Here is a 16,285-nt window from a genome sequence, read left to right on the forward strand (position 1 = left end):
TCTACCCATGGTCTCTGAAAGGTGCGTGAGGAACTTACTGTGTCTGCAAGTCTGGAGGATTCCGGCAAAAATCCTGCCCTTACCCTAAACCAGATATGTTTAGGCCCAACATCCTATAAAGTGGGTTGAGGTGGGAGTGCTGCCTCTGTGCTTAATTTCTACAGTGCAGTATTTTTATAGAGCTATATAAACAACAGTGACCACAGTGAATGTGCTGAAGAGAAAAAAGGGAATTAGTTGGCCAATCCCTGGGTGAAGCATGTTGTATCTCTGGAGATCTTGTGTTTTGCTTATTCTCTGTCAATATAGTTTTCCTGTGTGCTGACACCAGGGTTTCCATAAAGCCTCCAAGAGATAAGATGAAAAAAAATAGAGGAAGAAGGAGTAGCTAGAAATAGGTAGGAAAAAGCAACAAGGGAAAAAAAAAACATTATAACTGTCAGAGAGGACCCTGATTATTGCTGAAATGAGTCAAAAGGAATTATTATGTCTCCCCTTTCAGATCTCATAGCTGTAAGTTCAAGATACAGAGATGAAGTTTATCATGTTGCTATTTTGCATCTGAGTTGTATGAATGAAATACTTCATACTTGCAAATATGAATCTTCTCATGCTTAACTTAATGAAGGAACACTTGTTATTTGGAAGAAAAAAAAGAAAGCATACTTACCTTTATATCCCAAAATGGCTACTGTGATTGTTAGCAAGGCACACAAAATGTATAATAATATGATAGAGAACTTCAGCGCCCAGTTATTTTTACATTTGGTACATTGTGTTCCTTCCTGAATACCTGTAAGAGAAGTCAAATTTTAATAACAGTAAGCAAAGATGTCATTTAAAAATATATCTTTTTGCATTTTGGTTCAAATACTGGGACTAAGAATAATTTTTACATATGCCTTACTATGCTATGAGAACTATTGTGACAGTAAACATACCGCTTGAGCAACATAAGTACTTTAACATTACCATTCTATTGTTATAGCTGTATTTAATACGACTTTAAAATAATTGCACATAACTTTGTTTCATAGAATACAGTCATGCATCATTTAATGGGAATACAGTCTGAGAATGGCATCATTAGGCAATTTCATCACTGTGTGAACATCCTAGAGCAGGGGTCCCTAATTCCCAGGCCATGGACTGGTACCAGTCTGGTGGCCTGTTAGGAACTGGCTGCACAGCAGGAGTTGAGTGGCAGGTGAGCCAGCGTGACCACCTGAGCTCTGCCTCCTGTCAGATCTGCGGCAGCATTAGATTCTCTTAAGAGCGCGAACCCTATTGTGAACTGCACATGCGAGGGATCTAGGGTGCGTGCTCCTTAAGAGAATCTGACTAATGCCTGATGATCTGAGGTGGAACAATTTCATCCTGAAACTATCTCCCGCCCCCAGTCCATCCATGGAAAAATTATCTTCCATGAAACTGGTCCCTGGTTCCGAAAAGGTTGGGGACCACGGTCCTAGAGTGTACTTACACAAACCTAGATGGTATAGACCAGCGGTCCCCATCTTCTTCCCCAATTTTTCCATGGACTAGAGTAGGGGTAGGGATGGTTTCGGGATGATTCAAATGCATTCCATTTATTGTGTACTTTATTTCTATTATTATTACATTGTAATATATAATGAAAAAATTATACAACTCACCATAATGTAGAAACAGTGGGAGCCCTGAGCTTGTTTTCCTGTCAACAGATGGTCCCGTATGGGTGTAATGGGAGACACTGACAGATCACAGGCATCAGATTCTTATAAGGAGGGCACAACCTAGATCCCTCGCATGCACAGTTCACAACACGATTTGCGCTTCTATGAGAATCTAATGCCGCCGCTGCTCTGACAGGAGGCGGAGCTCGGGTGGTCATGCAAGTGATGGGAAATGGATGTAAATACAGATGATGCTTCACTCACTCGCCCGCTGCTCACCTCCTGCTATGCAGCCCAGTTCCTAACAGGTAACCAGTCTATGGCCCTGGGGGTTGGGGACCTCTGATATAGACTACTACACACCTAGGCTACATGGTATGGCCTGTTGCACCCAGGCTCAAACCTGTACAGCATGTTACTCTACTGACAGGCAATTTTATTTTTGGCAACTTTAACACAATGGTAAGTATTTGTGTATCTAAATATAGAAAAGGTACAATAAAAATATAGTTTTATAATCCTATGGGACTGCCATCATCTATGCAGTCCATTGTTGACTGAAATGTTATGTGGCACATGACTGTAGTTTCAAATCAAATTCCATTATGATAATTACAATGATAAGTTCAGTAAAAATCTCTATATGACAAAATATTTAAACATTCAAATTTACTTATTTCAGACATTATTAGACCTACAGCATTCAAATACAACAAAAAAATCCTATTGATTGGTCCCTTGATGTTTGTTTCAGTGGCGTGCTGAAGTTGGTTCTACTGGCTTGTAAGAGCCAATTGTTAAATTTGTAAGAATTTTGAGAGCTGATTGTGAAACTGTTGGTAGCTTGAAATCCGCCTTGCAGGGAGCATTTACACCACAGAAATTGGCAAACACTACAAATTAGGATGACCCCCATTCCCTGGCTGCAAACAACTAGTTTATCAGCATGCCACCGGTTGTAATGTATTATAACCTACGGCAGAAAATACAAGTAATCTTGTAATTAACTGCCCAATATATAACAAATTTTGCATATTACGTGTATACAAGAAACAGACACTGACACTTATATATGTTATCATAGTGATTTGAATAATGACTGTAGAACAAATAAATATATGTTATCATAGTGATTTGAATAATGACTGTAGAACAAATAGAAAAACCAGACACTTTTGATGAGAGGAGGTAAATTTTTACTGCTAAAAGTTCAAGTTTTGGAAAAACATTCTTGTCTGAGCGGTAAACCAGCATCACTGCTGCAAGTGACTCCAGAAACTAACCTTTAAAACGAGAATTTCCATCTGATAGATTAGAAAGACACACAAGACAAAGACTGTGGATGTTTTAATGTAAAAATCACATTGTAAGGAATATCAGGAGATTCCCTGTTTCCCCGACCTGTTTCCCTATGTGTGTCTTACTAATAGCATCCCCCAGGAGCAACAGCACATAAAGAGGACTGATCTCCTATAACTGTGCTCAATAACTTTTGATGGGTAAGTCATGAGGATTAAGCCACAGTTGAAGTTTCTCTCCTTTGGTTTGTAATTTTACGCATAGTGCCCTTCTTCAGTGAAAAGAGCTCTTCAGCTGTGTTTAATGCAAAATGATGAGAGAAACAGCATATAACAATGACTTAAATTTAGCTTTCAGGGTTCAACCAATCCCTCTGGTGTTCAGCACATCTCTCTGGCTGTAGACACAAAGGAAGGAGGTGCATCTGTCAATTTCATGACTTAGAGCAGTGCTTCTCAAACTTTGGGGTGCCTCAGAGTCACTTGAAGCACTCATTAAAACACATTGTTTCTAATTCAGGAGGTCCGAGAAGGGAACTGAGAATGTGGATTTCCTTTTTTTTTTTTTTTTTTTTTGAGATGGAGTTTTGCTCTGCTGGAGTGCAGTGGCACGATCTTGGCTCGCTGCAACCTCTGCCTCCAGGGTTCAAGTGATTCTCCTGCCTCAGCCTCCCGAGTAGCTGGGATTACAGGTGCCCGCCACCACGCCTGGCTACTTTTTGTATTTTTAGTAGAAACGGGGTTTCACCATGTTGGCCAGGCTGGTCACAAACTCCTGACCTCAAGTGATCCACCTGCCTTGCTGCCTCGGCCTCCCAAAGTGCTGGGATTACAGGCATGAGCCACCATGCCTGGCCAAGAATTTGGATTTCTAAGAAGTTCCCAGGTGATGCTGATGCTGATGATGCTGTGGTCTGGGGACCACACTTCAGAACAATGTTTCTCAAACTTTAAAGTGCTTACACATCACATTGTTGAAATGCAGGTTCCAATTCAGTGGGTCTGAGGGAGGAGCTAAGATTCTGCATTTCTGTAAGGTCTAGGTGACAACTGGTCTGAGGACCACACTTTAATGAATTGACCTTTGGTTAACCAATCCCTTGAAGGTGAAGCTGTAAAATTAGACTCACTGATCAAACAAACCTAGAGTAAATCAACTTCTTTATTATAATTTTTCCATTTTCCCCCTCTCTTTCCTTTCTGTCTTACTTCCTTATAGCCACCTGTATATCTCAGCACCATCTCTTATGTCTAAAACTGACTTCATTTCTAGCCCTGCCAAACCAGATCTCCAACTTCCACCCAACTTTTCTTATTGTACTCAACTTAACTACTATTACTACCCCAATTCCTCAGGTGGTTAAACTCAAAGACACCATCATTTCTTCTCTTGTACTTATTCTCCAATTCAGTCACCAGGTCTTGTTAATCCTCCAGTGGGCTATTTTTCAACATGATCATCATCATCTACAGTTTACTGATGTTCAGTTGCTGCCTACAGTGTGCCAGGTTCTGAGCTAGGTCCCTTACACACAGCATCTCTAATCCATAAAAGGACTGCAAGGGGGCATCGTAGTGAGAGCTGAACTGACCAGGACTCCAACCTGTGTCAGACTCCAGATGCCACGATCTCTCTACTAGGCCATGGTCCCTCTCTATAGCCATCCTTTCCTCTCCATTTCTCCTGCCACCACCCTAGTGTGAGATCTTTTCATCTCAGTGGAAGCTTCCTCTTCCATTCCCACTGGAATCTAGCCTCACTCTTTATATTAAAATACCACTGTCCTCATGACATTTGCTAAAAAGGAAAAAAACCAAAAAACCAAAACAACAAACTTTCAAGAAGGCACTCTTAACTAAAGGATGTGCGCATGCACACACCCACCCACACTCCCCCCACCCTGCCACACATACACACCAGTGCGTAAGCTCTCTGTAATCTGACGGTATAAAATGAAAAAAGACTCTTTACAACCAATAAGAGTAAAAATACTTTTGAAATTTAGAGAAAGGAACATATAGATAGACCCACAGACACGCCACATTCCATGCTGAGAAACCATGAACTTGCTTTGGTGGCAACTGTGAAGCACAGAAGGGCAACCGACACAGGGTGCTGGCCTGACCTCCCGCTGAAGGACTGGGTGGCACTCCCACGGCTGATGGGCGGCGGTTATTCCTTTGGGATTTTTGGACCATGCTGGGTGAGCTTCTTACGCCTCTTCAGGATGATTTCTTAGCTTCCACCTTAGTGGAGCTGCAGAGGATTTGGTTAGAGCAGAGATTATGGTATAGATGACACAATCTGGGAGCTAGAAGGTTGTGCAGATCAAGCATCATTGTGTCATTGATGGGAAAAGAGAGGCCCAGAGAGAGGAAGCAGGATCAGAAGCCACATGTCCTGACTCCAGCACACTCATCTTTCCCTCCCATCCTTCCCTGTGAGCTAGCCCTGTGGCCGCCAGGCATCTTGTGCATGTGGTATTCGTGCAGATCCACTCCCAGACAGCTGTCACTGGTTCACATTCCGAAGAGCTGGGGCACTTCCTCACTGTGTGTATTTCTCACTGCTGACTCTATCAGCATTTAATCAATATCAGATGGCACTGCCTGGCCTCCCTTTCCACTTGACACACTTTCTCTGTCTTGTTTTGCCCCTCCCCTGACTTCTTTTTAATAAGAGTTCTGTTTTATCTTCCTCTCTGCCCTCCGCTGGGAGGACATCTGGCCAAACACACGGATGCCTACTACAAAGGGACCCTGCTGGCTCCTGTAGCTGGGGCACCCCCTCCTCCTTGAAACTAGATGGTTACAAAATAACATTCAAGAGAGATATCCCCCTGTTACCAGCCTTTATAGTGTTTGTTTTCTTAGCATTACTTTCCAGAGCCTGGGGACTTTGTTCCCATGGGAGGTGGGGGTGGGCAGGGAAGGAAGGGCTGGGGACTGGTATACAGAGTGCTGAAGATGAGAGATTCCAGCTCAGGAAGTGAAGCAGTGCTGCCCGTCAGCATTAAGAGATCCAGCGTCCCAAAGAACCTGGCCCCAAGAGCACATTTGAAATTCAGTGGCCTACAGGCAGCAAGGACCTGAAGGGTGCATGCCTTTCCACTGCTTCTCCCTCTTGAACTATCTCCTGCTGAACTCCACTCTTGGCTCATGTTTTGAATGTATTTTCCAGTGTCCAAGTCTTTGTTATACAAAAAAGTGTGGGGGCCCAGTGAAGCCAAAATTGCGCTGGTTAACTCCTTGAGTATTCCATGGAAGTTCAGAATAGGCTGACAATTTGGTCCCCAGTGCCCAAACTCAGAGTCCCCTGGGCTGCCCTGGTTCCAACAACACATTTCAAGTAGGAAGCTGGCAGTGGGGGAATGGGGGCTGCGGATCAGTGAGCCGTTTGCTGGTTGGGGAATAACTGAAACACTCCAGGAATGACAGTGCAAAGGGCCAGAAGAATTCACCAGCAAAGAGAATTCCTTTCTGCTGTGGTTCTCCATAAAGAGCCCTCCCAAGTGCTGTGGTCCAGGCTCAATCCAGTCTGTTTTTCCGATCTTTTTGTAGAAAAAAAAAAAGAGTCTCCTTCACTCTCATATTTTTTTGCCATGTGTATCACCGAAGGTGGGCTCGTGTGTTAAAATGGATACATTGCAGATCCATCCCCTTCCTTGGGAGGCGGAGGCTGGCATTGTGGGTGAGTGTGCGGGCACTTCTGGGCTCTTTTCATGATCACAAGTGTCTTATAGCTCAGTGGTGTTGCCATAAAGATCATGTTACCAAAGAGAAGCTTTAAAAAGGGTCAATTGCAAAATCCAGAAAACCACGAGTTTTGATCTGAGATTTGCAGTGACCTTTTCATGTGGTTTTTTTACAGTTATTAATCTACTGCCTGGTGGTATAGATTCCCATAAACCCATAAGAATGATTTGGCTCTAACAGTAAAATGGATGATTCAAATAAATTCCTATAATTAAAATGCCCTCAAAAGCAACAAAACAGTAAGAGTTAACAACCTGGTTAGTTGTTACACAATATCACTGGAACAAAAGTTAAATACATAAAACACTTTATCCACTGAAATAACTAGCTTTTCCTTACAATAAAGGCTACTTACTAAATGATGAAATATGGAATTAGTTAGTAAAGAAATTTTTTTTATTAGTGAGTAATTTAGTTCCCCAAATACAAATCCCAGCCCTGGACACCTTACTATGCCAAGTTTCCTAACGATGTGGATAGCCATGAAAACGGAAGCAGGACAAGAATTGGAAATGAAATCACTTTCTGTGCAAAATAAGTGAAGCCTCACAGCAGCTCTGTATTCATAAAGATGTGTTCAAACCAGAAAAGTTACTTAGAAGAGAGTTTTTTTTTTTTTTTTTTGAGACGGAGTCTCGCTCTGCCACCCAGGCTGGAGTGCAGTGGCCAGATCTCGGCTCACTGCAAGCTCCACATCCCGGGTTCACGCCATTCTCCTGCCTCAGCCTCCCGAGTAGCTGGGACTACAGGCGCCCGCCACCTCGCCCGGCTAGTTTTTTGTATTTTTTAGCAGAGACGGGGTTTCACCGTGTCAGCCAGGATGGTCTCGATCTCCTGACCTCATGATCCGCCCGTCTCGGCCTCCCAAAGTGCTGGGATTACAGGCTTGAGCCACCGCGCCCGGCCAGAAGAGAGTTTTATGACAGCATGAACTCTTCGGCATTCATTCTGAACTTACATTCAAATTCTGTGCATTTACCAAGGGTATAGTTTGTTTTCTTTTTTTTTTTTTTTTTTTGAGACGGAGTCTCACGCTGTTGCCCAGGCTGGAGTGCAGTGGCGCGATCTCGGCTCACTGCAAGCTCCGCCTCCCGGGTTCCCGCCATTCTCCTGCCTCAGCCTCCTGAGTAGCTGGGACTACAGGCGCCCGCCACCGCGCCCGGCTAATTTTTTGTATTTTTAGTAGAGACGGGGTTTCACTGTGGTCTCGATCTCCTGACCTTGTGATCCGCCCGCCTCGGCCTCCCAAAGTGCTGGGATTACAGGCTTGAGCCACCGCGCCCGGCCAGTATAGTTTGTTTTCATTGAAATTTTTTCATGTGTATAAAAAGAAAAGGCAGTCAGTTCTGGTTTGGTTTTATTGTTTTTTTTTTTTAAGATTATGCATTATTTATTTAAAATTTATAATTTATACCCTGCCTACTAAAAAAGAATTGTTGTAGGCAAAAACCAGATGTAAGGGTCCCACTCAGAGTATACAGTGTCTGCCAGAATATATAGTGGCTCAAAAGAACGCCATTATTTTCTCTTTGTGGTTTTTATAAGAAATCTTTTATTAGATGAACTGTCCACAAATGCTTTCAATTCCAAGGAGAGGAATCCTTGCTCACTGGGGAGCTCAACCATCACATCTCTTGCAGTCATCTCTCCTAGCTGGCCCCTTCCTCTTGGCTCTATTCCTATTCATTTTATGCTATGGGCAGAGTGAACTGTCAACATTTCAGCAGCCTGACTACTTCATTATCTGGCACTACCAGAAAATGTCCTTCTGGGATTAAGTGCTGAATCTTTTCATTAAAAGGACTCATGAAAATGCAGCTCTAGCCTGGGTCGTCAGTCTGCTGTAGAGTGGAGCCTGACACTGACTCTGACAGGTAATTGAGGAAGGCCATGAGACATTTCTTGAGTGGGTGAGAGTTTGCTATTGCTGTGAATGTTAAGAGGAACTGCTGAGGATGATGGCTATTACTGTGGACCTGATATGGGCCAGGAACCCTCTCCTTGTTACTTACGATGTCCTTAACAACCCTGCAGAGTAGGAATTCTGACCGTAATTTTATAGATTTTAGGAAAGTGGGGAGTTCAAAGAAGGTGAGTACTCAAGCCACTGAGTAGCTGAGCTGGGAGTTGAACCTAAATCTTTTGCGTGTTGCTTCTCCAAGTTTATTCATCTCCAGAAGTGAAAAACAAAACAAAGCAAGATAAAGGATGTCCAACAAGATAATCTAGAAAATGGACCAGTTAGACTTGACGAAGTATTCTGTCAAAATAAAGGGGTGCAGAAACATCCCTTCACATGTTGATAGATAAGCCTTTCTTCGAAATGAGCAATAAAATGTAGTCTCCAGTGGGTTAACTATTACAGGCCTGATGCTTCTGTCAGCTATAATTTTTCCTTTATTATTCTGTGGTGACACACTTAAGCAGCAAGTTAATTCTGCCCTAAATACATGCTCATTCTCTCTAGGAGAGGTCAAGAGTGTCTTGGGGTTTTGGCTGGTAAGGCAACGTTAGCCCCTCAGGGGAATATCCCCCAATGCTGAAGGAGTTTTTGGAGTGAGGTGGGCCAGGGGAAGAAGGTACCTTTAAAATTTCAAAGCCAACTATGGGATATGCAGGGGCCTTGATCAGCTTAAGCTTGAAACCAAAAAACTGGGTGCCTCATGGTTTTCTTTTGAAGTTCTAGTATGCTTGAAATGGGAACCCCAAAAGCTAGTCTTCAATGGCTCCTTCATCCACAGAGCCAAAAAACTGCTTGTGGCTCAAGCTTGCACGAGCTGGGCAAGGTTAGACAGAGGCAAGGAAGAAGGTGAAAGGAGCGTTGATCAGATGGTGATTAAAAAATTTACTTACCTCTGGCCTCTCAGCCTCCCTCTAAAAAAAAAATTATCTGGAATACACTGGCAAAAAATAATATTTTTTTCTTTACCAATACCTCTTTGACCCCGTGGTTCAGGAATCCACAGTGATTCTCCAGCTGCTCCCGCACCTTCTGACCATGTTGGCACTCAGAATCTTGAGGCCAGGAGGGGCGCTGGTTGTCACCTTGGCTAATATCTATCTCATCGTGAAGAAACTGAGACCCAAGGAACTCCACTCCTCTCTCCTACTCCTCCTGCCCCACGTTCATACACTGCCAGCCTGGCTTTAGGGCTCAGGTTTTCTACCTCCCAGCTGGAGTTCCTTCGACCCCAGAATTCTGCCCACATCACCACATTCTGTTCTTGCTACATCCTGTTTATTCATTTATTCAAGGTGTAAGTAGCAGGCAGTAGTTATAATGGTAAACATAACAGACAAAAATCTATCTCTGCCCTTCTGGAACTTGTATTCCAATGGGAGGATGTCTTCATATGACAGAAGGTGATGAATGCTATGGTAAAAACAAGGCAAGCACTGGGCGAAGGACACGTAGCGGGGGACGTAGACGTCAATTTTAAGTATGGTGTCTGGAGCCCTCTCCGCAGAGTAACATTTGAGCAAGAGTTTGAGCGTGCATAGGAAGGACCCTGGGCACCTGCATGGCTGTGGTCTCTGACAGGGCTCTGCTCATTTCGTTTCCACTCTGGGCTGTGAGATTTGCCCTTCTCCTTCCTGAAATGCTCTTCCCCTCTACCAACTAACTTCCTTTGTGCTTACTCACAGATTTCTTCCTCAATGCACCCTTTCCAAATTTGCCTTAAATCCCTAAGCACCTGTGTGGTTGATACTGCACACATCCACACTCCCCATGATCATCTTCATAGCTACCTCCTTGCACAGGCATGAGGGTTTTGTTTCTCTGCGGTGTTGCGTTTGCATTTCCCTAAGCAAAGCAGCACCCGCTAGTACTCGGCACCTCCTGCGGCTTAACAGAGACATGACTGGAGTACAGATCCCAGCAGTGGGAAGAGGCCTTCGCTTCCACGAGCAATCTCCCTGTCCCCAAATTGGAACCTGCTGGCAGGTGGCAAGGGATTTCACAATCTCCTCTCCCAACTTTGTCCCCAGCCTTCTAGGTGATTTGCTGATCTCACTGTCCTGTGGGCTGGGGTATGGATGTCCTGGGAGAGGGGCACAGCTCAGGGGTCTGACAGTCAAAATACTGACACTGATGAGAGCCCCTTCCTCCTACACATCCAAGGCTGATGCCACAGGGAGCCGCGGTCTCAACAGTAGAGGGTGGAATGGAGGTTATTGATGAAAGGAATGCAAAACATGCCTTCAGACCCCTGCCCAGACCAAAGTGAGTCCCAAGACCCTACAGCGTTTCTCCATCTTGTGGGTCTCGGCACTTACAAAACTCCATCTGATAGGGCCAAGATGAGAACTGTAAACCTGCAATCCAACACTTGCCTTGAGTGTGGCTGCTTTACGAAGTGTCATTTGGGGGCAGCTGAAGGACTAATATAATGACGAGGGGGAACAGCACTGAGCAGGACAAATCTCAGTTAATGACAAGGTATTTGCTGTTTGTCAGTGACACAGTGTTGGGGCCTGTGAAAATTATGCTGCCGAGCAGGTGCTGGCAAAGACGTGCCTACATCCACTTTCCCTCACATACCGGTTCGATTCTTTTCAACCACCAAAACTAGTGTTTTGATGGGGAAAAAACGTGGACTTTAATGTAAATGAAAACATCAATCAGCCTGACAGACATTCCTCATTCCTCAAGAATATGTGTTTTTCCCTTTCTTCAAGTGAAGATGATAGTCGAAGACACTTAAAATTAAGGGAAGGAAGCCAAGACAGAGCAAGAGATTTCACCATTGGTGTTTTAAAGCAATCATTCTGTTGCGCGTTGAATGTGGCCTCAGTCTTGAACTTAATGAGAAATGAGTCAATCGACTTGAAATGATCCAATTGAGGAAAAGTTGGCACAAAATAAAAAAAAAAAGGAGGGAACCAGGAGGGACCTATTTTAATAGACTATTGGCCCACGAAGGCTGCGGGGGAGTGTGGCTCCAGGTTGAATGACAACCACCCCTGTCACTAGCCACATACTTGTTATTAAAACTAGACAAAGGCCTGGTGTCGTGGCTCATGCCTGTAATCCCAGCACTTTGGGAGGGTGAGGCAAGAGGATCCCTGAGGCCAGGAGTTCAAGACTGGCCAGGGCAACATAGTGAGATACTGTCTCTACCAAAACAAAACAAAACTAGACAAAGGAGGCTGGGGACAGAAATATTTTCATGGGGCAGACAGCTATAGTTTTGGAGGTCAAAGCAATGAAACTGGAAATAAAATGAAAAAAAACATTAAACAAAAAGTCAGAAGGCATGCAATGAATTATGGAATATAAAATAAATGGGAACAGGTAGGCTTATCTAATTTTCCATGCCTTTATATGGAGTTTAGAAATGACAGTTAAATTTAGAAAATTGTTTAAAACTGAAATAACCAGATGGGAACACACGTTTGTATGCACACACATAAAGTGACTTTCTTCAGACAGTAGGGATGTTTGTAGAAAAGGATTTCTAAAGCAAAATTCAAAATCACCAGGCACAGTGGCTCATGTCTGTAATCCTAACACTTTGGGAGGCCAAGGTGGGTGGATCACTTGAGGTCAGGAGTTTGAGACCAGCCTGGCCAATATGGTGAAACCTTATCTCTACTAAAAATACAAAAAATTAGCTGAGCATAGTGGCACATGCCTGTAGTCCCAGCTACTTGGGTGGCTGAGGCAGGAGAATTGCTTGATCCTGGGAGGCAGAGGTTGCAGTGAGCCGAAATCCCACCACTACTCTCCAGCCTGGGTGACAGACAGAGACTGTCAAAAACAAAACAAAACAAAACAAAAATCAAAAATCACAATTTCCCATGGGTTTATCATGGGTGTGACTGGAGCCAGTTTATACTGACTGATGACCCCCAATTATTGTTATCTCTTCACAACTCTATATTCAGTGACTTTATATTGGTAGCATGAAATTGGTCATGCTGGAAGTATTTACACCATTGAAATCAGCAAAAAGCTCCAAATCAGGGCTTTTGCCTTCTGGAGAGCTGGCTGTTAAACATTTGCCAGCATACCACTCAAACTAGTGCAACTGATCCATTGCATTTAAACAAGTAAAGAACTTATCTGTCCATATAGAGTAATTACTTGAGAAGCTCAGGATCACTGGCACCACCAAGCTTGGACATGAAGCATCATTCCTTTCCTTCCCCAGAGGTGATACAGATCTTATATGCCCTCTTACTAGTAATATTTTACACATTAAATGTTTTGAATTAAAAATTTCCATGGAAACAAGGTAAATTTCAAATTTACAATCTCTGTGGGGTGATTATAATTTTAGGTTCCTAGTGAAACTGAGCATGTTTAAGGTTCAATTCCCACACGTCTGTTAATTTCACACCATGGATACAGGTTGACTTAACTCTGACCAACTACCCTGAACGTGCACTTCCTTCTCACGTGGAAATGAGGTACAGAGGGACTGGCCTGAGCTGTCACCCACCTGACATTAGCATGGCAAAGTCAAGAAGTAGAGCCCTGGTGGATCAACCTAGGACAGGCAGCTGTGGAGGACACATTTGGATTCAGATGGAGGAATCACCACCGAGGAAAGGACTTTGAAGAACAACCCCCATCTGGAAGATACTCTGTTTACCTCTCAAAATCATGCAGGGATTAAAACCCCACCTACCAGGCAGAAAAAAAATAAGAGTTCAGAGGAAAGCAACACTTCATTACATTCATGAGATGCATAAATGACTGTAACAGCAGCAGACTTAGAAATCAAAATGGAAAAAATCAGATTCTACCAGCTGAGCCATTCTGCAGGCAGAAGGCCTTTTGAACTTCAGCTCTTACAGCAGAGAATCAGAAAATGTGACCAGGAGCACATCAGCTCTGGAAACAAGTGAATAATGGAGATCAGAGACGCAGAAAATACACATACAATTTCATATGGTATGAAATTTTTATGGTATAATCACTTCATTGTATTTCATGCCCAAAGAAATGAATTTTATTTCCCCGATGGCCAAACAGCTCCTAATTACAGTTGTAAACTGGTTAAACGGGCTTAACGAAGAGCGACTTTGGGTGAGGACTTAACACTGTCCAGTCTGCACTTCACTGAGGTGTTCCCCACCTCCCCAGTGAACGTAGAATTTGGAATTAGTACCGGAATCACCCAATAGGGATTCACTCATACATTTTATTTTTAATTTGCAGCATTTATTTATTTACATTAACTTTCAGTACACTGCATGTGGTTTAGAACATAATGTGAGTTCATTGCTTATTATTCTTCACAATATCCTGTGGTAAGAGAGACCCTTCCAATTAAGAAGAGGTACTTGTCTTGAGAGGTTCACCACACAACGGGATCCTAGGGATGGTCTCAGCTTGACGGACCCAGGAAGCACACCCCTTCTAAATGGTGCTTAGCCAGAGCTCTTCCTGCTTGGGGCAGCCAGGCCTCTCAACCCTACTCTGGAAAAGCAACTAGAAGCTGAGGTCCTGCTGCTGATGGACTAGGAATACCATTTTTGCATCTCTGTCATGCACAAAGACAGGACTCATTCATCACCTTCCCATTATGCACAGCCCTGAAGAGGAACTGAAAAAGAAGGATTCAGTGATTCAGAAAATGTTTGTTCCTAAATGAAGAATACAATGAAGTCTGGACAGCTCTCACTACTATGCAATGTTCCTTCCTGCTGGAAAGCAGTTGTGTTATTGCAGCAAAGCTGGTCAAGACAACCAACCACCTGTAAATACAACCTACTGGTTGCCCTGAAACAATCTGTCACTTTCTACAGGACTTAGGGGAAACAACACCTAATAAACAACACCTAGTAAAGCAAAAGAACATATACTACAGTCAAAGGAAAATCTCATGTACAACTGTGGTAATGACAGTGCTTATAAAATTAGAAGCACTAATTTATTAGGGTACACAGAGCCCCAGATGATGCTGTGATTATATGTTTACTAAACTTTATCCGGAGGACTACTGCATAGAAGTCAATCTTCTTGCGTTTGAGCTCGTGGAAGATCCATCTGTTTCTACTCCTGCTCACTTCCCAGACACACACCACAACTGGGCACAAATCATGGAAACGAAATGTTTATCCAAGTGGAGCTGGAAAAGCCAGGACCCCAGGAGGGCCCTGGGGTGCAGGGAGGACCCCTTCTTTCACAGGTTTCTGTTGCATGGGCCTAGGGTAAGATGGAAAGGATCACGGAGTAGGGGATAGAAACAATTTTTTTTTAAAGAAAGAGAAGAAAATCTTCTGATTATCTGGACAGAACAAGAGAAAGGGGAGCTGCGGCAACAGGAAAATGAAAATAAGCAATAACAGGCCTGTGACAGTTGACTGTAGGAATGTCCCTGCCGGTGGGTAACTTGTGTCCTGACAAGCTGGGAGAGCCTGCGGCAAAGGATCTGTGCTTTGCTCACTGGGACCTAGAGAGGATACAAACTCTTTCTGTTCCTAATAAAGAACAGGTTCAAGAGAGCGAGGGGAAACACACCGAGGCATGAAACTAACATCTGCACAGCAGCCAGCGGCACAGCAGTCACATTACTTGGATATCCAGGGCAGAATCAATCAAGTATGTGAGTTCCGACATAGGCACTGTGGTGATTCCTGCGAAGGTTTTATATCTGCACACTTGGTTTGCAGAGTGCAGCTGGACTTCTGCTCTCATTCTTCCCTCAGGTGCCTTCGTGCAGCACCAACTCTGTGAACCAAACAGTGTGACCCCACCCACCCATCCCACCTCTCCCTACTCAGAGACGCTAGGTTTAGACAGTGAAAGCGTTCTTTGGTAAATGCATTCCACAGTTCTCTTCCAGTCTCAATCCCGCTCTCAAAACACAAAATAGGTAACAGATCAAAAAGACCAAACCAGATCCATTAATTTTTTATTGTACTGTCTCATTTCTATTAAATCAAGTACCAGAGTCCTGAAGTCACCGAGCCAAAGCTGGGAGCAGCCAATCCAAATCTTTGAAGTTAGTGCAGAAGTAGGGGCAAAATAATTTCCCATATCATTTTGGAGGATATAACTGAAAGAGTGTTTTTTGTTTGTTTGTTTGTTTGTTTTTTGAGACAGGGTCTTGCTCTGTCATTGAGGCTGGAGTGCAGAGGCGTGATCTTGGCTCGCTGCAGCCTCAAACTCCTGGGCTCAAGCAATTCTCCCACATTAGCCTCCTCAGTAGCTGGGACTACATGCATGTGCCACCATGCCCAGCTAATTTTTGTGGTTTTTTTTTTTTTTTTGTAGAAATGGGGTTTCACCATACTGCCCAGGTTGATCTCAAACTCTTGAGCTCAAGCGGTCCACCTGCCTCACCCTTCCAAAGTACTCTGACTACAACATGAGCCACCACGCCCGGCCAAAAGAGTGTTGTTTACTGACACTGGATAATATGATTCACACAAAATAGAGCATTTAGTGATTCAAGGATGTACCCAGAACATTCTGCCAAGGGGACATTTAACGCTGTGACACAGGAAGTGTCATGATGACTCAGGAAGAGGGGATCCAGGTGTAGTTCCATATTCCAGCAGAACAATGCTTCTGGCCAAATATGTTAAAGCTTCCTCCTATCTTCAAAGGAAACAGAGACT

The 16,285-nt window shown here is 43.6% G+C and overlaps 1 protein-coding gene across 1 annotated transcript in view; it reads right to left on the minus strand.

Annotated features, from left to right (window-relative positions):
* Positions 1–16,285, minus strand: part of LOC105464721 (collectin subfamily member 12) — a 183,713-nt gene that overhangs the window by 37,520 nt on the left and 129,908 nt on the right. The window contains exon 3 of the mRNA XM_011712757.2: positions 671–793. Coding sequence (XP_011711059.1) covers positions 671–793 — 123 coding nt within the window. The remainder of the gene's footprint in view (positions 1–670; positions 794–16,285) is intronic.

The sequence above is a fragment of the Macaca nemestrina genome, chromosome 19, assembly GCF_043159975.1.
Source record: "Macaca nemestrina isolate mMacNem1 chromosome 19, mMacNem.hap1, whole genome shotgun sequence".
NCBI classification, from domain to species: Eukaryota; Metazoa; Chordata; class Mammalia; order Primates; family Cercopithecidae; genus Macaca; species Macaca nemestrina.